This window comes from Botryllus schlosseri, chromosome 15 (assembly GCF_051294905.1).
Source record: "Botryllus schlosseri isolate E-star chromosome 15, Bs_hap1, whole genome shotgun sequence".
Lineage (NCBI taxonomy): Eukaryota > Metazoa > Chordata > Ascidiacea > Stolidobranchia > Styelidae > Botryllus > Botryllus schlosseri.
Window position 1 is genome coordinate 10,206,565 of NC_137250.1, and position 27,288 is coordinate 10,233,852.

Sequence of the window (27,288 nt, forward strand, 5' to 3'; positions counted from 1 at the left end):
TGCATTCGGGCATAATTTGTTTAATTAATGAGTTATAGACATCATGCGCGGGAGGATGCATCATGACATCGTAAAACTGTCGGGTTATAATATTGTAACTAGTGGACCTTTGTCGTGCCACACTTTTATGTAGAATATTTTAGAATCTACTGAAGATTGATCTGATATCAGAGCATTTGAGCGGTGTAGCCTATTCCTGGTTTTGATAAAGTCGTGATAAGTATAGGCTATTGTTATTGTCATTGCCAACGTCAAATTAAATCAGCGTTAAATTTTGCCTTCGATTATTATTGGAACATATCAATAACAACTTAAATATAATCATTATTAAGCCATAGTAATAGCATTGCTTCTTAGTCTTTTTAGCGATCGTACCCCTTGTGCTTCCAATGAGATTTTTCGTAGCCCCTGTCCATTTTGAACACAATTTCTGATGGTACCTATATTAAAATAAGAAAGCCCATATACACATAAAATCGCGCGAAGCGCGAAGACTATTTTCTAGTTGAATGAAATCGGCCAATAACATATTCCACAGCATATCGGCCTCGCACACCCTGATGTGGTGTTTCGTACCCCAATGGGGTCTACGGACCCTGGTTAAGAACCCCTAGAATAGAAATGTCCAATCGGCGAAGAATTCATTGGTGCCTACAGCTAGCGTACTACTACCCAACTCGCCGCCGATAAAGAGAACAAACAATACCCAGCATGTAACCAACTATGCGTCACGGGGGTCATAGAATGCCAATGGTTGTCATATGGACCTGATTAGCTAGATATATACCCTATACGCAACGCAAGCTACTACCTTTTGATATACTACTATTTCCATGACAGTTTCATAGATTGTTGCGTCCGTAGGATTAACAAGTCGCCGTTCCGAGTCGCAAGTCCTTCACTAAATCCAACGTTTGACCCGACTCAACTCGAGTCATTTTTATTTAATTACCCAGTCAATCCGAAGTCGAGTAATTTTACGAGAAGGTCGCACCAAAATAAATCACAATTTTCAGTCACGATTCGTCAACGGGGCATGTTTAATCGTCATGAACTAGAAATGTGACGTATTAGCTGATCTTTCTATCACATGGTAGCTTTTAAAAGTGATGTGCTAGCGAAATTTGTTGAGATATCAATGATTTTCATAGTAGTTTTAGGCTGAAATGTAAGTTCTTATATCTATAAAAGATATACCGCATTTGAATATATTGTTGAATACTTGAGATTCCAAAATTTCGTCGCGGGCCGCACAAAATGCTCTCGCGGGCCGCGTGTTTGAGACCTCTGCTTTAGTCAAAGAAAGTGGTTCTAAACCTGGGGGGTCGTTTGCCTTTATTCTGGTGGTCGCGAAGCTGTTGAACGTAATCATGCAGCTTCCAAAATAGGCCGTGAGTAAGTCTGGGCAAAGGTGCTGACCTTTTTTTAGTAATTAGCTTATCAAATTTCGAGCTGGGCCATGGAACATTTCAAATTGGAAATAGAGTCGCGAACATAAAAGGTTATGGAAACCACCGGATGCGCGGTGTTTATATAGCTCAGTGGTGCAGTGCGCACAGGCATTAGGCTGGTAAATAATCTTATCGGCGTGACATGAACATTAGGGCTGTTCAAAAATAACTTTTTTCCCTGATTCCAGCCATTCACTGATTAAATCGTCAGGTTACCCTAAAAAACGCTGCACACCAAATTTGGTTCAATTCCGACAAGTATAGGACTCCGCAGATCCAATTAAAATTTTTAATTTATCAAGGAAAATTGAAAAAAAAAATTTTTCAAATTTTTCTGCCAACCCCATGAAATTGTTGAGCTGTCTTCAAAGACCATGCAAAACAAATTTGACTCAATTCCGACTAGTAGAAGCGGAGTTATGTGGGTTTTTCGATGATAATCCTCGGATTATCCCAGACCGGTGGATAATCCGAGAATTATCAACGAAAAACTCACATAACTCCGCTTCTACCCTTACAATAGTCAAGGAAAGGCTGGTAAGGTGTGCTCGCGCTTTTACAGAAGCGCCTAGAAAAAGTATCAACAGCGCAGCGTTTCTCTGCGACGCGATTGCACATTGCCATTGCCGCGACACGCCAGCTGATCTCACTCTCGCCGCGCAGCCTCATCCTTGCTCTTGAGCTACTCTCTCATTTCGCCAGACAGCATTGTTGAGTCACACTGCCAATCTCCTCAACAATGAATAATTTGGGGCTGATTGTGGGGGTTCCAGGGCCATAAGCGGAATAAATTTTATATTTTCGCAAGCAGTACAGCGTCAGCTTTCGATTGATACCCGGTTCATCAAATTTAATGCTCGGCAAGCCGGTCAAAAATCACCGTAACTTTGCCTTTGATTAAATGTAAAGTATGACGTGAACCAATTTCATTGAACCGTGAGATTTGCTTGTGTCGACACCATATAGGACACTATGGTGGCACTGATAAGTCGAATTGCTGAATTGCAAATGAGCTAAGAAATATTAGAGATACGATCGGCATTTCATACAAACGTTTATTAAACGAGGTTAATAATGTAAATAATTTTTTTTCAAGTGAGTCTATTCTCAACCAGAAGCCTCTAAATTAGGGAAAATTTCCCACCGGTTGGAAACATCTGCACTAGAATATATCTTAAAATATATAATTTAACATCACTGCAATCATTTTGCGAGAGCTGATCAAATGTCCACATTTCCCACAAATCTTTGGGTCACACTCATTAGCCTCATTAGCCAACACCAGGGTGTCCATGTGTCCAATCCACTGTCAATTAATCAGTGATAACCATGATTTCATAAAGTTACAATAATGCGCGTTGTAGGCCGGCATATCGTAACGTTGCTCCAAGAAAAGCTACGTATTTTTGAATTACAATGATGGTCATGTCAAATAGATATTGCGTGATAATCATCCTCCCAAAGCACAGAATTTTATTTCCAAGTTCAACAACTTGATAATAATATTCATGTGATTTCTACATTCTCAGTGTTTACAATTTTACCTGTTGGTTGCTTACGTAGTTGAAGTAACTATAAGCGAAATGCAATTTGTAACGCGACAGCGATCGAATATCATTCATTTTTATGATAGTTAGATCGGAATAATTATTATCATTAATATTATGTTCATTCATATGAGCGTTGCGCTACTTTGTTGTCTTCAAATAGATGTCAGCCGGGATGGGTGCATGAATCACAACGTAGACAGTAGCAGTTTTCTGCAGCATACAATCAATTTGACAAATCGAAAGTAGGATTATTGTCATGGTTCTGGCAAAACTGTCAAATTAGGGAAAAGTATGGAAGAATGGAAAACACGTTCCATACCATACTTGGGAAATTTCCATACCATGCCATCAGTGTTGGGATCAAGTCACTACCTTCGAGTCACGAGTCATTTCGAGTCATTGCACATTTTGACTCGAGTCAAGTCAAGTCAATCGATTTTCGAAAGTGACTCGAGTCAAGTCAAGTCACTCGATTTTTGGAGGTGACTCGAGTCAAGTCGAGTCAAGTCAAGTCAAGTCACGAGTCAAGTCACAATTCAAGTCATGTTGCCTTTTTGAAGTATGAGACATGATTACGTCATTGCATTTTGCTAGCTGTCTGAAATACAGATTGAGTGGTCATTGATTCTAAACTAAACCAATGAGCGAATATAGAGTCAAATATACACGCAAGAAGGCCCTGTATCGCTCACATATACGTAGAACTGCTAAACTACGTAAGTAATTGCACAGCCTCAGTTTATAGTTACCAGCCAAAATAGAGAATAGCGAAACGAATTGACAAGATGCAATACATTACCTATTTACTAATTGATATGATACAATTCAAGCCTACGCTAATAGTTGAGGCTTTATTAACTATATTTTAATTCAATTTCAATAAAATAAGAGGTTTGATTAAAGAAAGAGCAGAGAACAGAAATATACATTTTGCTATTAAACTACTTTACTGTACTAGTTCACGACAACGTAATCTGTAAGTTTCGATCACTTCGTTTGCGGTCAATTTATTTGTGAGAGAACAATGGAGGTTCAGTAAAGCGCACGATCACTGAAAGATTGGTCGCTCTCACGGGTTACACCAGCATTTAGCGAACAGTCCGACCATATGCAAGATCCAGGGATTTTTATCGACACCGATTACTTGATGACTTGAAATTGACTCGTGAATTTTGCTCCGAGTCACGAGTCAATCCACATTTTTGATACGCCGAGTCAAGTCAAGTCAAGTCATTTTAGCAAAGTGACTCGAGTCAAGTCAAGTCATACGAAAAAGGTGACTCGAGTCTGACTCGAGTCAAGTCATGACTCGAGTCATCCCAACACTGCATGCCATACTTGCACTTTTCCATATTCCATACCGAAATTTCGTCCATACCATACCAAACTTCCATACCATACCATTCCCTACCATGCCCTGCCTATTGGATCGGATATGGACTGACTCTCAGTATCCCGCCGGACATCCGACTGTTGACGAGCATGTCCTGTCCACATTCAAGTCGAAATACAAGCAATCACTAAATGAATATTAGTCCATCCTCAAGATAGCCGGAACACGACTGACCGATCGATCTTGCCTTCCATGACATGCCATCCATTTCTTGTTGCTTGCTTTTTTTCTATACTATCTTCTTTACTTTACATTCGGTGTGCATGCCTCCTCTTTTCATCACCTAGGCCAAGGTGGGTGTCTGATTCCGTAGACTACTCCAAGTCGCTTCGACGCTCTCCTATCTTTTCATTGTATCGCATTTTTGTGGTGTATTGAACTGATAAAATTGCTAATAAACCAATGATGATGATGATCATGAAGTTAGATTTGGATTTGGACGTGGATTTTACTTTAATCCAGAACACTTTTGGATTTGAAAATATCCAATCCGATCATCGGATCTCAGGGAATTACCCTGATACGAGAGAGATCTTTCTTTTCGCCGAAATGTTTTGGAATTTCGTCAATTTCTCATCCAACACAAATCGACAATTATCTTCGTCAACAAGACGTCGGGCGGTTGTTGGTAGAAGATAAAGGAGAAGTGTGCGAAGCTATCGCAAATAAGTATCGTGTATGAGCCTCAAAATATTTTCTTTTGTAATTCAATAAAGATTGTAGACATTACACGAGCTCGATCAGTCAATCATTACAATTGTATTTGTGTCAATATGGAAAGCTATACCGCGTCTGCTAGGGCCGTTTTGTTTACGTACCGCGTACTGTCGTAGGTAGAGCTGTTCTGTGTGCGAGTGGTAACGGCCTCCATACTTTCAAATGTATTGGCATTATTACTTGGAGGGATCCAAGGTAGTAGGGTTGTCATATTTTGTAATTCGGAAAGGAGGTCACTTTTGACAAATTGTAAGAGTTAGTTTACCGAAATTTACAATTGAATAGTATATTCATATTGAAATGAACACGAATATTTACGGCTGTCACTCGTCAGGGGTAATCGTCAGCAACTAGTAGAGAATTGGAAAGAACATTGTATATCAACAATCGTATTTACCGAAATTGAAAACAGCTGATTTTGAAATATTTACTGGAAATCTTGTGTTGACTAAAAAAGGTTATTTTCTGGTCCTACTCCCGAATGACTCGCTCCTACGTCTGCATTACAGATTTTGCGTCATTTGGGGCGTTTTCTAGCTGTCAAAGCTATAAAGAAGGGTGGATTTCCAAAAATGAGGACATTTAGGCGTAGTTGGAGGACATTTCGGATTTCCAGAATAAGGGGGACAAATCCTCCTAAAGGAGGACAAATGGTAACACTGCCGAAGGTATAGTCAGTGTTTGTTGTCCTGTCACTCTACTCATCTGCTATATTTTGACGTCCTCGAATCGTCAATTGACGAATTATATCAAAATGATTTATGATCATTTACATCATTTTTCTTCCTTTCACAGTTCCAATAGTCGTTAAGGGCCCTGTGGATATAAAGCTGTATCAGCTGTATCAGCAGTATCAGCTGTATCAGCTGTATCACCCTGTGGATATCAAGCTGTATCAGCTGTATCACCCTGTGGATATAAAGCTGTATCAGCTGTATCACCACCCTGTGGATATAAAGCTGTATCAGCTGTATCACTCTACCTGTATGGAATCGGTGTCTTGTGTTCAAAAAATTCTCGATTTTTTTATTATTATTTTTTTAATTACTTTAACTTTGAGAATCATCGCTGCTCCCATGTTATATAAGACAAACCGTACCGAGATTCACCCAGGTATCACTCTGCAATAAGTATCACGTCTATACTATGTCTGAGATGCGCGAAATAGTCTAGTAGGCTATCACTCAAGTATCAACCATGTCACTCAGGTATGAACTGTATCACTCAATTATCAGCTTTATCATCCAGGTTTCTCTCTGCATAAAAAGTATCACGCCAAGACTACGTCTGGGATGCAAAATAGTCAGGTATCGGAACACAAGGGTATCGTCCCCTACAGTGATTATGCAAACACGCAATGTCAGACGTAAACTAGATCATCATCATCATTGGTTTATTAGCATTATCAGGACGCATTATAGCCAGGGCCGTAACAGCACTTCGTCAGCCCCCCCCCCCCAAAAAAAAAACGTTGGTCTTATGGGCCCCCTATAGGGTGATAAACCGACCCCCCTCAGGCTATACGCTGTTTATCGCTACATATCATCTACATAGGGTGTCCATTTAGTGAGTCAGCTCTTCTCGCTCAAACGCGCAAAGCAAGAGAAATTTCTATATTTCATGATTGAGTCGGTCAATATATGATCGGGAATTGCATATAGATTGCTATTAATATTTTTCCTCTCTCTGCTCACGTAATCTGATTTAGGCTACCGACCGGTAGAGCTGAGTGAGGTGTGTTTGAAAAGGCAGGACCCCTCGAATAATAATTAATTACACATCGCCGGGTGTATACCCGTTGGCAGGAACGTAACAGCACTTCGTCAGGCTCCGCAAAAAACCTTGAGTCTTGGGCTCCTATAGGGTGATAAACCGTCCCCCATCACGTTGTTCGCTTTTGCCATGAAATTATTGTTGTACTGTTTAGTGAGCCAGCGTGAAGCGCGAAAATTTTCGATAATTCATGCTACAGCTGATATATGAGTGATACAGCTGCGATACAACTGATACAGCTGTGATACAGCTGATACAGCTTTATATCCACAGGGTGATACAGCTGATACAGCTGATACAGCTTTATATCCACAGGGTGATACAGCTGATACTGCTGATACAGCTGATACAGCTTTATATCCACAGGGCCGTCGTTAAGGGTTGGTATTGACTGATTAGAGTAAGGGGTTAGGGTAATTAGGGATTGGGTCCTTAGGGTTGAAGGGCGACGTCGGTATTGACTGAGTGAGAAGTTCAAAACCGAGTCAAGGCTCTGTCAGCTATCTGTCTATCAGCTCCTGTTATCAACTCCAGCAATAATAGCAAATTATCAAAGGAACTGTGTGAGAATCTCTAGCTATAATCAGAACTTTTAGCAGACTACTGGTACTGTATTCATTAACTGTGATGGTTGCTAAAGTAATCTTATCAAAGTTATTCTTGTTTGATCTACTAGGTCCTGTATGACTATATGGAGATTTGTGATCATTGGCAAATAGCGACACGGTTTAGATTACTAAATTCTGGACGGATTTTCCAGTTGAGCACAAGGACTTTGGAGGCAAAATTATGTGAATTGCAGTACACTACAAAAAAAAATCAGACAAATTTGGTCTCAATGTCTCAAATCGATTTTTTACAAAAAAAAAGTCTTAAAGACCAATTAGTCTTACCAATAACTTTATGTATCAAAAGTAAGCCAGAAATTGATCGAAAATAGTAGCAGTGCTTTGGGGGCATCCTTTTCAATGTTAGGGGTCTGAGCGGAGGAGGGGAAGGATGAGAGAGACCAGAAATTGCAGTGTGGAGATGATCCTGTACTAAGTTTCAAGGTATTCACTAGATATAGTTATCAAGGTACGTGCCACTTACTACTCACGTGTACTATTCAGATCAATATATATATGGTTGTCTGAGTCGAAAATAGCATTTATGGTGAGTGGGTGGTAAAATGAGACCAAATCATCCTCATTTCTTAAATTTGAGACCAAATTTGTCTAATTTTTTTTTGTAGTGTATATGTGCTCCAGCTGTTCATACACTTGGTATGTCAATATATGACCAAGTTATGATGCAGTGTGAAGGTAGCTAATAATTAAGCCATTGTGACCTAACCCTGGTGTACACACAAGCACGGATCACTCCATTTTTATAACATGATTCTTGAAAATATGGTTGGCGGTACTAAACTTGAGTATTGCTTTCACAACTACATTCATTGCAGTGAAGAATTTATTAACTCGAAGACTTTTCGTGTGCCCCTTATCGAGAGTTAACGGCACAATAATAAGCATACAGAGAGAGATTCGAACGAAAACCAAAAAGGCAAAGTATGACGTAATAATACAATAATAAAAAATTACCGCTAGGCAAAGTCAGCTGTACCGGTAGTCATAACAAGAGACGAGAGAAAATCAAATTATACTATAATACACGGAGGACAAGACAAGACAAGAGGAATGAGGAAAAGAGATGATTGCAGTGTTAGTGTTGGCAGCCCAACAGCAGAGCAGAACTTGGTAATACTGGTATCAATCGAAAACTAATGTCTTGCTGATATTTGTTATATGGCAATTACAGTCGAAAACTTACCGTTCAGCATTTTTTGTTTCTGTCCACAGATTTATCTTAAAATTGCACCGGATGAACACAATTTTTTTTCAGTAGTACAGTATATTTTTTATCCACCCTGGCTGTTTTCAGATAGCTTGGTTAAACTCTAATTTCTATCATGAAGTTGAAAAACTGCGCATTGAAAAGATTGATATGAAAATTGGCCATTTTTAGAAACTGGGATGGAATTAGATTGTAGCCGGCAGCCTTGCTGGATTTCATTTTGTGGATGGCTAATTTCTACAGGGTTGGTTTGATATTATGCAAAATAAGGTCAGTCACATGCAAAATAAGGTCAGTCGTGACATGCAAAATATGGTCAGTCACCATAATGTTTGGGTTGGGGTTAGTGTGTTTAGGGTAGGGGGTGACTGGGGTGAGGTTCCCTAGAATGTAGGAAAGTATCTTTCGTTGTACTTCAACAAACTTTTATTATTTCTACCATTATGCGTCATGTAACCACTGGAATTTTGCATAGGTCCAGATTTCGTTAAAATAAAGTTCTTTTTACAGTAGCCTATGTAAAGTTTGTCAGTTTCAAGTCAAAATTTTTTTTCTGGCCAAACTACTTTGTAAGGACAGACACTTCCAACCAGTAATGAAAATAATTAGTACAATTCTAACATTATGTGGGAAAACACCTAATTTGCATACATGAGGTCAAAATTTTGTCAGAATTAAGTTTTTTAAGGTAAAAAATGTCAAAATTTTTTAGGTCAAAATATTCTGTTTTTTAGGTAAAAAGAAATCGCCCTAGTTATAATTGCATTTGGTCTAGCCTTGGTATTGTGATTCGAAGGGTGTGATAAGGAGCGAAACAGCTGTAAAATCAGAGGATTGCTTGGGAACTGGCAATCAACATGGAAATTTGTACATTCACAAGCTGTCCGTTGTTGCTCATTATTGACGTGATATATGTTAATCCAGCGAACCGGATACAAAAGTCAAAAGGCACGCTTCATTTCATTTGATAAATATCAATATGAAATGCGACCATGACGACCATAGCCATGCTTTTACAAACTGTCTAAATCTTATGCCGATAGCAAAGTGTATTTCACTGGAGTGTGTCACCAGAGTCATTGATTATAAAATGCTATCGCTTGTAGATCATGAATTTAATGTAATAGCAACAGTAATTCCCCTAGTTTCTCGTAGCATGTTTAAGCAACTAACGAAAGGTGCCTTGTACAATGTAATATCGGATTACAATGGATATACCATTTTAACTAAACTTGATTTGGACACCAAACTTCTGTTAATTGTGTCTTTTGAATCAGATTTTATAGATCTTATAGATCCAAGGTTACTCTTGGTTTTCGTTACTTCAAGAAATGAATGAGTTTCAAGGAAGGGCTCCCCGAGCGCCTCGCGAACGGGTGCCACGGGGACGCGGCAGAGGAGGAACACAAGGGAATTTCCGAAGACCAGGAAATCAAGCACCAGGGTATGAATATGAATAGAAATATTGTGATGCTGGATTAACGCCAGAGGTGGACACTGGACAGTTGGCCTAATAGGGGTGGGCACAATGATTCCTGTAGCCCATTAATTGTAATGATCCAACTCGGGTAGTGACGGACGTTTTTTTTGATTACTGAGATTATTCTCCTTTTGCCACCACAAGTTATTTTATCGACGAGAATTACACTTTTCATACTCTATTCTGGCCGTGGAAGCCTTGAAATCATCCCAGGATCCAAACATGCAGCACCTTGGCAGACACGAAATGTCAATGAAAGAATGATTAGCTTGCAGTATTGTCAGAAAAGTACAAAGAAATCGATATGGTTGAAAAACACCAAATTGTCATCAATGTAGTGTAACAGGCATAATGTTAAGTCATCCATACTGTTGTGGCATCATAAATATGAGTAGTACTAGAATCGATTCGCAACCTAGTACTCGATTCGAAATCGAATCATTCAGGTACTTAATTGTAATGGGAAACTCTACTTCAACTTATGTGAGTTACTCAAATTAGGTTTGGCCTACTTGCATCCAGGGTTGTAATGACTCGAGTCACAATCTTCTGATGACTTGACTTGACTCAAGTCATTTTCTCAAAATATGAAAATGACTCGTCTCGACTCAATCTGTCTCTCGACTCGACTTGGATTCGAGTCATTGCGCATGATTCGAACCAAGTCATATGACTCGAGACTGCCAAGACCGACATTTCATTGTAATTTCGAAGAATAGTAAAGTAACCACACTACTGGGATTTCGTCTATTTATACTGGTACTTTAAAATGCGGCCAGAAACTGCTAAAAGTGAGGAATTTTAGTATATCATAAATGCGACCCATTCGATATCACCAAACAGAGTCATAAAAGTGGGTAAAACAAGACTTTGACTGGTAACTGAGCAGTCATCACAATGCCTTGGACTCGGACTCGATCCTCTGCTCTCTGACTTGAACTCGGACTTGACTCGGTGGTGAATTGAAAATGACTCGAGTTGGCTCGAGTCAAAACTATAAAAGTGAGATTGACTTGTGACTCGGAGCCTTGTGACTTAGTTACAACCCTGCTTGCATCACCTGCTCAAGTGGTTTTATGTTCAAACGGCTTCCGGTTTTCCATCAGTAGTTTTCAAGGCCAACTCCTCATAACTACCAAGTGGTAATACAGAGCAAGCAGAGCCCATGTATCGCTGTAGCTGAATTCAGTTACAAATTTGCAACCGTTCGTGGCACCATAAGTCACTTTGCGTTGTTCATCAGGATACATCTTGCAAATTCGGCTGATGACAGGTGTCAAGTTCGATTAACTACTGAATGTTTATTATTTCAAACTGCTTACTTCTATTGTGTATTTTGTGTTTTGTACTTGCCTGCCTTTTTCTTCTACTTTGCTTGAAGTATTTTGAGGTGACTTGAAAATCTTTACTTGTACTTTGGTGGAAAGGTACCGCATTTATTGTGCTTGGGTACTTGGGTACCGCCGATGACTACTTTAATCACCTCTGGCTACCGGTAGTACGGAAATTTAGGACTGTTCCTCGTCGGCGATTAACCTGCTATATTTTCTCTCGCAAATTATGTTTTGTTTACCATGTACGAGCTCGAATTTGAGATCAGATTTCAAATTATGGTTAGACATTGATATCGCATCATATTTCGAGTCCTTCACAACTCTATTTAAACGTGACCCATATCTAAAGTGGATCAAAATTGATCTTCGAGAATTTAATGTTGCCTCTGAACAAACACGTCCTGCTACAGAATCACTTTCCAAATTGTTCATGTCATGAGATGCCGTTCATGCTGACAAGATATCGTGATGGTGGAACGACCGACTTCTTTTTTGGTGGGTCACGAGCTCAATCCCCGGCCGGGTCAGACCAAAGATCTGATTAGTAACATTGGCAACCATGACTTCTCCCATATATCTGCTACTTCCTAGTCCAACGTATATGCACATCATGCACTCATGGTATGCATATGCACAGATCGTGTGTATCTATCAGGGATGGTGTGAACCTCTGAAAGGTTCAGGTTCGCGTTCACGTGAACCTTTTTGAAAGGTTCTGTGTGAACGCGAACCTCATAACGTCACGCGACATGATATTGCTAATTCCAACCCTACATTTCAGTGAAATGATAGCCTATATTAATGTACACGATACCTAGCGACGACTCGGGCCACATAATGCCGCAATTCTAAAGTACATATTGACGTTTTAACGTCGCCATATGTATCAGGTGGGGTAATCAAATGATATAATAATCCCATAAAATCAATATCTTCCGTCACTTATCCCACAAGTTCGACGAGGACTTGCAAGGGAATATAAGCTTACGCCTTATCGGTCTAGGCCGGACCGGACAATGTATTCGGCGTCTGGGTATTGCTACGTTGATATGTATGTACGCAGTTGAAATGCAATAAATTTCAACCAAAGATGTTATAATGAGGCGAATATTGTACTATATGAAAAAGGTTCACAGTGCAGAACCTACCAAGGTTCGTTTGTGAAAGTGAACCTTGAAATTTCCGAGGTTCACACACAGAACGCGAACGTGAACCTCACGTTCACACCATCCCTAGTATCTATATCATGAGTCGGTTTATATGCCGCAAAAACATCAAGGACAAATATACAGCGATCTAATGTCGACTAACGAATCACCTCTCTGTCGACTGTCAAAATACGCTTCCTCACAACTGCCTCTTGGATAATGACATTCGGTAAAAAGTATCCATCGCATGGCCTCTGTCCAGGGTCCGGGTTGTGTACAAATCCAAACTCATTTGACATTTAATGTCTATGTCTATATCGAGATTCACAAAAGATTGCAAACTAAATTATTTTTTTTTCCTTTAAAGTGCTGAGCGTGGCCGGGGTTATCAAGCAAACGATCATGAAAACGGTAATATGAATGAGAATGCACAACCACGTGACCAAGGCAATAAAATCAGGTTTGCATTGTACTCTTATTCTTTAGTATGTTTGGTAATGTAGCCTACCTTGTATCATTTCAAAATATACATAAGGTAGGGTGATGAAATATTCGAGAGAACTGCCAACTTGATGATGTCCTGGATGGGCAAATGAGACCAAGCGAAATTCTTTTGTGTCCTGAAATGTAGGTTGATGGGATATAAACGTCTGGAAGATTTGGAGCAAAATGAAAGCTCACAGGACATCATAATCACTCTCGGGAATAATCGTTCAGGTCTTGAGCAGCTGCTTAGAGCAGACAGAGGAGAATTACGTGATGGTATGTATGGCGACAGGCCCAATAAGTTTTCGTCAATCATCCTATTACCGTTGATCTGCTAAATTGGTTGGCAGAGGCCACTTACTCAATATAGATTGTGCAATTTCATATTTTTGATATAATGCTCAACCATTTAAGCATTGGTTTTTATCTGGTGGGTTACAGCAGCATTGTGAAGTGGGCTACGGAGATATTTGAAAAATTATGAAACTCATGAAAAGATGAAAATTGCACAATTCAACAGCTAGTTTAGGCTGATACATGCACAACAGAATTTTGGGTAAGCCACCAAAAAATTTAATAGGTATTCGAGGCATACCGGCGTGTATGTATGTGACGATGACGTAATATTTTTAACATAAAAAGTGGCCCACAAGTACAGAAAGGTTAAGAACCGCTAATTTATGGTCCTGATTTATAGTCTTGAAATTTGCTCTCAAACAATTGAAATTTCATGATTTGATATTGAAGCAATCTCTACGAGTCTATGCTTCTGAATCTAGGTATGGTACAAATGCTGCTGAAGGTCTTCGGAAAGATGTTGGAGGCTGACGGGCCTGCTGAATCTTTGTCACACGTACTGCGTCTGATTATAAAGTATGATTTTCTTACAAGAATCAACAAATTCCTGTTTGGTCTACTTACTGAACAAAGGTAAGAACAAAGACATGCGGAAGTCCTGTCAGATTCAATGTGTAAGGTTTAATATTTTATAATTCATTTTATTTATTGTCTTTTACATGCTTCTTCAAACTACACACCTGAAGCAGTATACTACGTTGTTCGCATCCTTAAATAATGCAACTCAAACCGGGGTAGTAGCAAACTAATTCCTCTAGCAAAATGGATTCAAGTATTCAATATTATTATTATAACTAGTATAACATACTATTGGTGAAACACGGAATGAGATGAGTAGGACATAAAATTGATTTCATGAATCGTTATAATGACAATCCACAAGCCAATAAATCAAACCAAATCACTTGCTTCATTGCAAATGAGCTTATCAATATTGGAGATAGAATTGCCATTTCAGAAGGACAGGGTTTTCATGTTGAATCCCAACGTCCCCTGCGTATGCCACTGCATATGCATATGACATGTCAGGTCACCACAACGGTCACAATTGAAATTTGGATCGGCCCTAATTGTCTGTAACCAATGATGGCCAAGACAGCCGTGTCACCACAAATCATTTGTATGAGTATAGTGTGTGTCGTTACCTCCAGGTAACCCCTGGGGTTCCAGGGAATACCTGTAAAGAACCACTTGTCTAGAAGAAATTAGACTAATTATGAGGACAATCGGACTTGGTAAATCGTCAGTATTCCATTGTCACAATTCGGAATTAATGATCTTGAACCATGACGGTACAAAATTTGAGAATGTGTTAGAGAGACGTTCTTCCCAATGGTTTATGAACTCCTAACGAGGCATATTTTGAAATGGAACACGTTACCGTATTTCATATGATATGCGTTTCACATGGTGACTGTACGAAGGAAGTTTTTTTTCATTGTCAGATTATATTTTCATCTGGTAAAGACACGCACAATGTATTATACGATAAGACTCAATGCGATGTAATGAACAGATAGGAGAATGCCGAACAACCGGTTGCGGTCTCTTAAACTGACGTCCAACTCGAATTGGTGCTAGATGTCACAGTTATTTTTCGATGTTAATCTACGGGTAGCAGGTGCTTATCGTCACCGCTACGCTATCTCCCCCTGATGATGTCAACATCAGTTTGCAAATATAGGTGTGACGCACATCTCAGGTATATTTCAAGATCATTAAAATTTGTTTTGTAGTGTTCCGAGGCGAAAGAAAGCTCCTATTCATCTGAAAAATTCTCTGAAAGTGGCTAAGGCCTTGCTTGAAGTGATGCCTTCTGAATCAGAAAAAATGGTAATCCTTTACAAGTATATTCTATAAGCTTGGTCAAGTTATAATTATTCATTTTCAAAACTATGATGTTAGGAAAATAGATATTGATATTTTATTTGAATTATTGTCCAGTGCACAGCCTGTGTTGCTCTTCCCATGTTTGGGTAACAACCAGGATTTTAAGGAACATCGTTATAATGTTATACTCAATCTGCCCTGTGTTCTTCGCACATGTTGTAAAACAATGAAAAGAAATATGAGATGTGCTCACTGCTCTTTAACCAAAAGGCGTAGGAATAGGAATAGGACGTTGTATATTTTTGTCCTTGATGGTTTTGCAGAATATAAACAGGGGTCACCAACACGTGTCCCGCGAGGTTGTATTTTGCAGCCCGCACTCTGATTTCAGATTTTGGAAAAACGACAAGTCAAGTATTTAAGAATGTTGAAATTTATTTCAGTTTCAAAATGTTGTTGTTGTTGTTTCGAAATAAGCCTGTGCCCAATATCATTATTCCTCACTTTCTGAAACGGCTTCGACGCTGCCAACAGCATGCCAGTGAGGGAGAATCGGTCGGTATGAATGTTCATATTGCCTTGAAGTTCAATGACCCAGACACTGCCAAGACCAAGACGCTTAGAAAACGGCTTAGGGCTTTCCCAAAAGATTAAGCTTTAGGAGGAGACAGTCTTTCAGCTATAGTAACAAGTCTCGGCAGCCCCAATAATGATACCTTAGTGCTTAGTCGATGAAAAGCGTTGCCGGGTATCGTGGTTCGCTCACAGTTCAAATAATGAAAGTGATTATCATGACATTTCTTGTTGTATTTGTACTACTGGTATTTTTATCAAGTGTTGCTTCTTTTGTGGTTTCTCTTTGTATTCTTACTACTTTTATAAAGTGTTGCTTCTTTTCTGGTAACTATTATGGCCCGCGGCCTCTACGATATTTGAAAAGTGGCCCGCGACCCGTTTGGAGTTGGCGACCCCTGATTTTTACCAACTCATGATATACATTCACACGATCTGTGCATAACTGCATATGCATACCACGAGTGCATGATGTGTATATGCCTCTGGACAAGGAAGGTACATATATAGTCTTGTAAGGCTTTCCAAGTCTTGCACCCCCTCCGTGGAACCTGGTAATGATGAGCGCCAAGCGGGAAAGTCGCGGGTATCAGTTTTACTGATTAGGTCTTTGGTCTGACCCGGTCGGGGATTGAACCCATGACCTACCGATCAAGAAGCCTTGACCCTCCACTATTATGTTATCTTATCGGTGATACTACCGATTCAAGTAGCGATTTACTAATAGAGTAGCTTTCAACAGTCCCTTTTGATTTAGGGATTTAGGCCAATAGGCAGCCATTACCTAATAGACAACTACTGATATACACATCTAACATTTTGTCCTTGTCACTTTCAAGTCTAATTTCAAGCAGTTTCTGGATCAATACCAGCATGTGTAACTGCGTATTGGGCCTGGTTTTTGCTATATTGACTCTTTCGTCGTATCGCAACTCTTGTGGTATACTGAATTTACGAAAATAGTAATAAAATTACACTGTTATTTATACGGTACTTAACTGATGGTTCTACGAAGCGCCACCAAAGATCCAATTCGTATAAATTATTCAACTTATGATCTATGGACAATGGTCATGGTTTATTAACAGTTATCAGACTGAACCGAGGAGAACTCGACAACTCAGGCTTTCAATAGGATGATATGACCGTACATTTCCAACAGGTGTCAATGATGATGTGTATAGTAAAAACAGTGATGGAAGGCTTAGGCGGCATTCTTGAAGTGCAACCAGTGTATAATGACGTTAATGAAATACTTGGCGGAGTAGGCGAAGAAATGAAGAAGAAAAGAGAAAAACACAAGCGGAGGTAGAAAAATTGATTGCCAGATGTTGAACTCCATCTTTCGATGCTCTGATTGATGCTTGTGTTTTTAATGCTCAGGAAAGCAGGACTGGATGGTGTGAAAGAGCTGAGCCAACTGGAACCACCCGATGACTTCCGGCAGATTCCCGTTTTTCCACAGTTACAGGATATTCAGGTTGATTCTCAGCCTTTTATACGTCCTAATCTCATTAGCGGCGCATACCGGGGGTGAGTAAAATCGTTTTGAAAAAAAATTGTTAATATGCCCTTTAATACACTCTACTCGCACATACACATTCTCACCAGCCATAATTGTTGCTTTGTTACGTAGAATTGTGGTCTGTTGTGCCAGATGAAATCGGAGAAACAACATCCTTGCACTAAATCAAAAGTTCCATATTTTCGTTGTCGCGCACAACAAACACAGGAATATTTCTTTATCAATTATAATCAGGGTATGCATAGAGGCAAATCCCGAGAATATCTTTATTCGTTGTCGAATTACTATTCTCTGTAATGAGTCATAATCACAGAATTTCTTGTGTTAGAAATACCTTATGTAGATTAGTTGGCGGTGATTACCATGTAGGTTTTTTGAAATTTATGATGGTTGCGAATTGTCATGAATATGTGATTGCTTCGTACTCTCTTTAGCATTGATCATTATTTGGACGTTCAATACCGGCTGCTGAGAGAAGATTTTATCAGACCTTTACGTGATGGTATCAATGAAATACGGGAATTTGGTAATGTAATACAGGGCTATCTCAATTATTGAATATATGACTGATACCCATTAACAGGAGATTCGGATGCCAAGCATCGTTTTGAAAATGTCAAGGTTTACCACGATGTCAGAGTCTTATTTCCAAAAGCTGATGACAAAGGTTGATTATTGATATTATTCTTTGTCCTTTTCACCATGGGAACACTGTGATAGATATCGCGATTGGGGAAAATGTCCCTCCATACTATTGAGGCACACTGTATTCATGTGATCAATCACTATTTGAATGTATCGGCTTCTGGATCACTGGTAACTGATATTGTGGTCACTGATGTCACTTCAGGAAATGTTTAAGTAATTGGGTTAAATTTTACACGTATACATTACAAGTGGTGGGTTCCAAGGCAGGTCAAACTCTTTCACGTAGGTGTAGAAAAACAAAGGCTTGAAACATGTTCAAGAAACGTAATCTTCAAGTCGTCTAGGACTCTCAATCTCATTTGGCCCACAATCACTCATGAATTGCAAGATGCATGTGTGTGTGACTAATGCAGGAACTCTAGTGGTGATTCAAATATGCAGAATCACAAAGCCAAATTACAATTAAAGATAACCTACATGAGTAATTACTACGTTACTCAACAACATTGTCATATTACATTGTAATCATGAGATATGAGACCTTTCATAATCCCGCAATATACTAATATTTGAAATAATTGGGTTGAAATTAGGCATTTGGGTGGATAAACCTACAATGAAAGTATGCACAGGCAGTCACCCAAGCTTTCCCTTCCTCAGGAGTTTTACACAGGATCCAGTTCAGCACCGAGAATTTTGGGAACATAAGATGGCAGAACACCAAACGACTGTTATTTGGAAACTTATTATGCTTTTCGAGCGACATGTTCCAAGTTAGTAGTCACACATCTTACAGTTGGCACGGAGAAACGTCTAATTGGGTGCTCGTTGTTCCAGAGGGAGGTTCTATTTGCTGTAGTTGCTGATAGGAAACCTGAAGATCTGGAAGTGGGAAACTTGACTGTCGCATTTGTGTATGATGATGAAGGAGAAGAAGAAAATTTGGATTCTGATGATGAAATTGATGAAGATGCTGTAGGAGCAGAAGGTAAAACATGAATTACCAACCAACAAAATGTGAGCTTGTGCATTGAAATGCATCTAGGTGTTATTCCAAGTTATCTGCTAAAACTGCTGCCTGCTAAAACGTCAAACATTAACTTATGACTAGGGCTGTTCAAGTACTTGAAACTGAATCATGTATTATGCTTCTAGTCGACTATTCGAGTATAACTCATTATGGCGTCACAACAGAATGTACTACATCAAAGTTCAAATATGTACCTTTTATGCCACCACAAAGAACATAATGCTGGTTATCCATCACATTAAAGAGACTTTGGTATTTTTTCGACCATACCAATTTCATTGCACTTCTGGCAATCTTGTAGGATGGTCATGACTTTGTAAATGTGCTATTTCCAGTAACGTTCATAGCTTTCTACTGTGTTTCGTATGCCGAGATCCGGCCAAGCAAGGTTCCATGACTTCCTCTGTGGAAAATAGTATCAAAACTATACCGTAATTTTCCGAATATAGTGCGTCCCCAAGTATAATACGCACCCTTAAAATGGCCTGTAAATTCTGGGAAAAAACCTGTACCCATGTATAGTACGCACCCTGCATTCGCAGTACATGAATCGTTGTGTTTTAGTATACGATGTCATTCTGTTTTGCGATGTCACTCTTGAACAATCATGACATAACGATCGCTAATTAACAATTAACGTCATTGTCTTTAAACGATAGTAGATAGAAGCCATAGCCTGCGAGGCCGGTGACGCGATAGTTCAGGCTAGCGACACGACATGTTACAGATGGGATTGCTCAGGCCAACAGCTATGTCGTGCGCACCCGGCCTGTTGGAGATGCGACTGATTACGCAAGCGATTATATCTTGCGCACATGGCTTCTTGTGTATGCGATTGTTAAGGCCTGTCGTTGACGCGATGACTTGACAAGGATTGCCGCGCGCGCTTGCCGCAATCAACGACCTAGACCTACTTTCGCTCGTGTACAAACGGCAAACTAACTCCGCAGGAGATCGCGTGCTGTGCAGCCGACTTTCGTTAATTGGCAACACGCTTCTCGCTAATTGGCAACACGTTACACTCTGTAATACGAATTACTGAACACGATGGCTGGAAGTGATGCGTGATTGGAAACAATCATGAAGAATGGTGTGATTTCAAGTGTTTTATTGAGGGAGATTTTTTTCAAGGCTTGTTGTACCCATGTATAAAACGCACCCCCTATTTTAGGGCAAAAATCGGTTAAATTTTGCGCATTATACATGGAAAATTACGTAATTCTCGTTAGTAAATTACCTTTCAGTTGCGAGGAGCATATAATTTCAGTTCTCGAAAAAATCGTCTTTTACTACTTGACTCGAATCGATCAAATTAATACTCGATTCAGATTCAAGTACTCAAATCATTGTGCCCAACCTAACTTATGACTGAGTTTTAAATAATTGGGCTAAATTTTCATTTTATTTCGATTAGTTATCTTCTGTATCCAATTGAGGCGGATTGCTATGAACTTTTGATATAGTTAAAATGGTCATCGGTTTTACAGCTATTCCTCGAGGTCGAAGACCTGCCGCCGCCAGATCCTTAATAGACATGAGGAAAGTATACACCATGGTTGAAACTGATGCTTATTTTGAAGCGTACAGACACGTGTTGGCAGGACTGAGAGGTTTGAATATCTGTATTTCGTATTTAGTACCACTTTTAAGGTCCTCTAATTCAGATACTGCCAGTCTACCGCTAGAACGGTACATAGTCAGCTGCGAGCCGGATATGCACGCTCCTGCCTACTTACGACCAGGAACTCGAGCCAGGGTTGAATATGACTTTTCTTCAATCACGGGGCAAAGTAATACACTTATTATTTAATCAAAATGCACGTCATTGATGTCTTCTCTTCAGAAACCAAGGTTGATGTGCTTGGTTATCAGTGGCCATCATCTGATGAACTGAGTTTAAATCAGTCTCAAGCCGAGGGACTTAAATTGGCTTTGACACACGAATTAGCAATTCTCCAAGGCCCACCCGGTACTGGGAAAACCCACGTGGGATTGGAAATCATGAAGATTCTCCTGAAGAATAAAGCGGTTTGGTATGGATTAAAACATTATCCTTGCCAAGAAAGTTTAATTTAATCTCTGTTTTAGGGCACAACCGCGTGCTGACGCACCAAATGCCCCCTCTTCTCGTCCGATTCTTGTCGTGTGCTACACAAACCATGCGCTGGACCAGTTTCTTGAGGGGATAGCAAAGTTTTCCAGCAATGAATCGGTTATCGTTCGTGTCGGAGGGCGTTGCAAAAATGAAGTAACAAAGCAGTTTTCGTTGTACGAAATCCGGCAAAAGCGACGAAAAAATCCAGATCGGTCGCAGGGCACAAAAGCAACTAGGAAGGCAATCTGGGATCTCAGGGGTACGCATGGAGATATAGCAATTGGAATGAGTTGGAATATAAAAATATGAAAACTTTCACATGATTCAACTGTAAATTTTGTTCCGCCACATATATGCGTTTGCTTCGGCGTTTTTCAGGAACTTGACCTAATTATGCTTTTAAGGTGTAAGTATGCGATTGGTAAATTTTATTGAAATCACCTTGCCGTGTAACCGGGGCTGGAGTCAATATCTCATTCATATCCAGTTATTTTAGAGTTAAATCCAGAGTCCCTCATTTTGATTATCCGTCAAGAACCTGAGTAACAGCAAAATAATCCAGAATCCTTAGAGAGAAATGCGAAAATGTAGATAAAGCATGAGTAAAAAATCATGATGCAATTTCTGTCACCATATATTTGATAGCAGAGATTCGATGGAGTTGAGTGATAGTTAAGATTTGTGTCAAACTGTGATTAGGACTTGAGTCGCAGGAAACAGCAATAAATGTAATACAATATATTTTTTGAAATTACAGACCAAATGAAGACCCGACAACACGAGATATCTGTCAATGTCAATCAACTGGAGGCATCTCTACGCATTATCCAGAAACTAAGCAACCTCGGGATACCTATTCAATTCAAACGACAGTTTCAAGACGCTTGCGCTCCTGGAAATATCGGTAATGGTATAATTCTCTGCGCAACTGCTCGAGCTGAATAAGTATCGCTGCTCTCGGTTAATTTCGCACCTGGTTTTCTCAAAATTAAGAAATTGAACACCTACTCGTGAGTCATTTCATAGTTCTCTTACGTTGATTCAAGTCATTTTAGGGTAGTGACTCGAGTCATCCCAACACTAGTATGAATTAGAAGTTTGTGAAATATTGACTTATGTGCTGTCAATGTAAGACAATGGTTCTCAACCTTTTCGTCTTCTCGGACCCCCTTTGGACCGTCGCGGACCCCCGCAGACATCTAGTTTTAGTTCAAATATTTGCTCAATGATCGTGCAACTATCATCTGTCTTGTGCAAATATTAACTGTATGCTAGTAATGAAGAGCAAAAAAATTACCTTTCTTGAAAATGCCATCATACGATTTATGTAGAAATTGGGAAGGCTTTCTTTAGCGAATTCTGTAGCTGCATTTCCTGAAATAGGCGGCCGTGTCTTGAAAATCCATGCCGAGTGCCGAAGAATGTAATAATTATATGCGTAACGCTTCAGACGACACCTTCGGGTATGATATATATGGCACCAAAATTGAGAAACAGAACAAGCAACGTCCAGCAACAACACCTAGTCATTTCTATTTCGCAGCTAATCTTGAAATTATTCTGTAATAGCGGTTCCAAACAAATTTCTTAGAAAACCCTAACAAAGTATCTCTAAACGGCAATATGTTTGTATCAGTAGGCTGTTGGCATTTAAAATGAGTTTGCTCAGTAGAATATATCATCTCATACGGCCATTCCGTTTATGTGAGTCCAGAAGTTGGAGTAGTTATGAAGCGAAACTGCTTCCTGACCCCCTGAGTCCGTTCTCCATGATTTAAGTTTCTATATCTTTAAACGCTTTGTTGAGTGAACAAATTTTCTACTTTGAATCAGATGTTGATGAAGAATTACTCTCTTGGCTTGGCTTGAAAGCAAAAACCAAGGAAGTCGTCTATCACGAGGAAATTGGCAACTTGCAGCCCTATACACTAATGTTTTTACGAAGTCTCCAACACACAGATGAGGAGATTGGAAGAGCTTTCTATGAGATAGGTAAGTCTTTTGATTTCAAAACAGCTATGCTTGGAATATCATTGGTATGAATTTCCCTATCATTCACGAACTGTCTACCGGATGCTTACTTAGAATCCAGGTTTACCTATCTCCGTCTTGGCTTCTTAACAACTTAATTAAACTTTTAGGATACAAGCTAGGAGATATATAAATTACGGAGTCTCGGCATACCTTTGGCCGGTATGGATCAAGACTCTATGCAGTAGTGCAATCGATTACCGTCACCAATCATTATGTATCCTTATATGCTACCACACATTCCTGCTTTTGCATTACTCCACGGCATAAATACCTAGGACTTGCAACTGCAATAAGAGAATAACCGAAATAAGCGAATAACCGTAAATCTACACATGAGCATGATCATAGCCTTGCATCTTTTAGGTGAAGACAACCTCCACACTCTTCATGCTCACATTTTGGCACACAAAGAAGAATGGATGAAGTACAATAATGGTGAGTTTTTCGATTTGATCCGTGTTACAAGGGAATTAGGTAAGACTCATGTAAACCTATCCACAAACTACTTTAAAAAGTCTAAAGTGAAAGAAAGTAATTAGATTTGTTTCAAAAACTGTTATCGGAGGAACATGTCTGAAAGTGGATCTAATCAAGTAATTAACGCAACCAGGCAAACACTACATGATTAGAAGTAGAAGTACTTCGTTACTGACCACAAGTTTAATTACAGTCATAAAACTAGTAAAGTGCAATCCCCGATTGATTGTAATGGCAACAAATCTTTGTAATAGGCCGAATTATTTATACAGAGACCAGAGTGGAGGAGTTGGTTGAGGAAGAAGAAGATATGAAAGAAGAAGCAGATATGGTGCAGCAACAACGGATGCTTGATAGTGGTACATCTACACTGAATGATATAACCGCACGATATTGCAATACCTTGTACGTGATTCTCAGATGAATTTCGTCGGATCGCCCCTGCGAAAAATACCGAGGACGAAATGAAGCAGTTGATGGAAAAAATGGGCGCTATGACATTTGATGATATCCACCGTAATAACTTTTTACAAATTCTCAAATATTTCCGGTAAGTTTAGTCTGTTACAGATAAGGATGTGCTGCAAGAGAACGGAGATGGTTGGCAACAAACTTCGAAAGATAAAAAGAAATCAAAGCGAATGCTACGCAAGCAACTCAGCAAAACTTCAATTATGACTGATGAAGAAGAGCATTCTGTATACAATATTTATGAATTACCGATTGAGGAGCGTTGGCGTTTATACAGGCAAGTCATACTAAGCAATAGTGAGACGAAAAGCATATAGTCCTAGTACGGGGTAGGCACAACAAATCGACCAATCAAATCCGAGTGGAGTGTCAACTTTATTGATTCGAGTCAAGAAATCAAAGTCATTTTTTCAAAATATACGCTTTCGGGGCAAGAGTAATATTTTAACCTAAAACAACAAAAATATAGTTGGAGGCACGGAACTTCGGCTGTATCGCAACATCTAGCTACAAATATTCATGGAATGCCAATTCCTGTGAAGTGGTATTGACCGTCACAATGGTCACAAAGCGCTGCAGGGAATAAGAGAGGGAGAGAGAGATTTCGCCGACTGATATTGAGAATTAAATATTTGAATAATGTTTGTTCTTCCAGATATGACTCTAAAATTTTTATCCTCCATCAGCGCACATGATCCAAGTTAGCGGTAGAACTGGGGAAGATGAGGACTTTGAAAACGCAGGAAACTTAATTGTACATCGCTAAGTCATGTTCATGTCACACCGATAAGACTATTAATGAGCCGAAATGCCGGTGCGCACCAGCAGGTTGCACATCTAGTGGTTTCCAAACTTTTATGGCCCAACTCCATTTCCAATTTGAAAACTTTCCGTTGCCCACTTAAAAATTTTGTCAGCTGATTACTAAAAAATTGGTCAGCACTTTTGCCCAGACCTACTCACGGCCTATGTTAGAAGCTGATTAGGTTCAAAATCTTCGCGACCTTCAAAAAAGGGCAAACGACCCCAAGCTTGGGAACCACTGGATTTGACTAAAGCATCCAAACGGCCTTACCGGCGGTTACTTATGGTTCTCTTAAAATTAGGTAGTCTTATTACAGTAAATGATAGTTGTTTTAATTTATTTATATTGTAGGTTTTGTGATGACAGGGGCATCTATACTAAAATGAAGATACGTGACACCATGAAGAAAAATTTCAAGTAGCACAAATCTTCCCCAAAATAATATGTTATTTATGTTGATTTACGAAAAAAATTCAGCTCACTTCAAGCCTTTAAAATCCCACACATTTAGGTATATTTCAACATTTCCTCCAGGGCGCAGATTAAACAGTGAAGTTCAGGACATGCCTGGGAAATTCCGTACGTATGGCAACCCTAGTTTAAACGGAGGAAAATCTCTATCAGAGTGGGGCATGAATATGTTAGTGTTTGCGGCAGACCATGTAATGACTATGTGCATCCCTATAGTATGTAAAATAGTTCTGTACGTATACAGAGACTTGCAGCTGATTAAATTGATACAATACTTTGGCTAATTCAAAGATGCAGATATCAATAATCTTTTGAATACGTAACTGTGAGTATCATGGCACAAGTTGTCGATGAAGGGTATTCACGCAATAGATCATAAAACTTTGTTCTGAATGACCTGTTAGTTAAGTACGGTTTAGTATCATACTGTAAGTAGGTATGTATTATTAAAAACATCGTTTTAATGATATTTGGTTCTCCCATTGTTGCCGGTGATGTTCTCGTTATTGTTCAATAGGCCCTGCAATTCTCGTGGTCTTGAACAACCTAGTCCTAGTCTGTGAATAGTCACATCATATTTTACATATAACCATATATCCAAATTGCATTATTTAGGCATGTATGCTTTGAAATTAGGTTGCATGTATTTATATTCAAGTCCTATCATAGAGCATTTTATCATCTATCATTTATAATATGGATCATTTCTTGTCATTTTGATCACAGGACATGGGTGAATCGTTGGCGTGAGCAATTTCTCGTTGCTTCAGACAGTCAGATTATAGAATATAACCGTCTAGCAGCCCAACTGGCTCAGCTGCGACGTTTGGAAGATGCCGAAATTTTACAGGGAGCAGACGTTGTCGCCGTTACAACCACCGGAGCTGCCAAGTACCGAGATTTGATCTACAAATTGAAAAGTAAAATCGTTGTGGTGGAAGAAGCCGCGGAGGTTCTGGAAGCTCATATCGTCACGGCAATGCCAAAATCAACTGAACACCTCATCCTAATCGGTGATCACCAGCAGTTGAAACCGTCTCCAACAGTGTACGCACTAGCCAAGCAGTTTAATATGGACACCTCTCTCTTTGAAAGGCTGATGAAAGTACATATCCCACACGTCACCTTGAACATCCAGCATCGTATGAGGCCGGAAATTGCCGACCTTATCCGTCCGCGAATATATAAAGATTTACAGGATCACGAAAGCGTGCTCTACCGTGATGAAATAACAGGAGTGGCGAAGCCCGTGTTTTTCATTTCGCATGATGTTCACGAGGACAATTTGCGGGACGGAAGGACCAAGCAAAATCTGCACGAAGTCGATTTCCTGATAGCGCTTTGCGACTACCTTCTTAAACAAGGATACGAACCGGAACAAATAACGATACTTGTCATGTACACCGGACAACTTTTCGCGTTTCGCAATGCGATGCCGCAAAAGCTAAGGCGCGGAGTCAGAGTTACGGCGGTTGACAATTTTCAAGGGGAGGAAAATGATATCATACTTCTCTCACTTGTTCGAAGCAATGACAAGGTAATTAGATTTGAAAGTGGCTTTGTAACATAACAAATAGCAGGAGATCATGAAACATTATCTTGTCTGCGGTATGTTATGCACATTGTGCATGACTTCTTTAATCATTGCAATTCGTAACCTCCAAATTTATGCAATTTATTTGTTAATGAATGAAAGCACCTAATTTAATCTTCACTATTTTGTATGTGTTAGGGAGCAAGCTTGAACAACTAGATAATTCTAGTCGAAATAGACTAGTGGTTCCCAACCTTTTTCGGCTCATCG

General features: G+C 39.5%; 3 protein-coding genes across 20 annotated transcripts in view; 1 reads left to right on the top strand and 2 right to left on the bottom strand.

The window, feature by feature from the left end:
- LOC145457734 (ubiquitin-like protein 3) overlaps positions 1 to 27,288 on the bottom strand; it is a 245,928-nt gene that overhangs the window by 192,907 nt on the left and 25,733 nt on the right. The gene's annotated exons all lie outside the window — the stretch shown is intronic.
- Positions 1 to 27,288, bottom strand: part of LOC145457722 (THAP domain-containing protein 1-like) — a 474,772-nt gene that overhangs the window by 140,553 nt on the left and 306,931 nt on the right. The gene's annotated exons all lie outside the window — the stretch shown is intronic.
- LOC145457675 (NFX1-type zinc finger-containing protein 1-like) overlaps positions 1 to 27,288 on the top strand; it is a 224,795-nt gene that overhangs the window by 102,281 nt on the left and 95,226 nt on the right. For 12 of the 18 annotated variants that reach the window (XM_080335917.1, XM_080335915.1, XM_080335914.1 and 9 more), the window contains 4 exons: positions 24,010 to 24,096; positions 24,158 to 24,253; positions 24,308 to 24,485; positions 26,211 to 27,021. In XM_080335917.1, the coding sequence (XP_080192043.1) occupies positions 24,010 to 24,096; positions 24,158 to 24,253; positions 24,308 to 24,485; positions 26,211 to 27,021 (1,172 nt within the window). Of the gene's footprint in view, positions 1 to 4,937; positions 5,071 to 5,620; positions 5,780 to 8,125; positions 8,286 to 8,559; positions 10,165 to 13,049; positions 13,143 to 13,313; positions 13,445 to 13,947; positions 14,099 to 15,261; positions 15,359 to 17,090; positions 17,237 to 17,311; positions 17,462 to 17,887; positions 17,980 to 18,036; positions 18,121 to 18,761; positions 18,875 to 18,938; positions 19,090 to 20,618; positions 20,742 to 20,795; positions 20,922 to 20,974; positions 21,165 to 21,219; positions 21,486 to 21,983; positions 22,131 to 23,059; positions 23,219 to 23,623; positions 23,696 to 24,009; positions 24,097 to 24,157; positions 24,254 to 24,307; positions 24,486 to 26,210; positions 27,022 to 27,288 lie in introns of those variants that run through there. The other 6 variants (XM_080335932.1, XM_080335926.1, XM_080335929.1 and 3 more) reach the window with 5 other exon arrangements.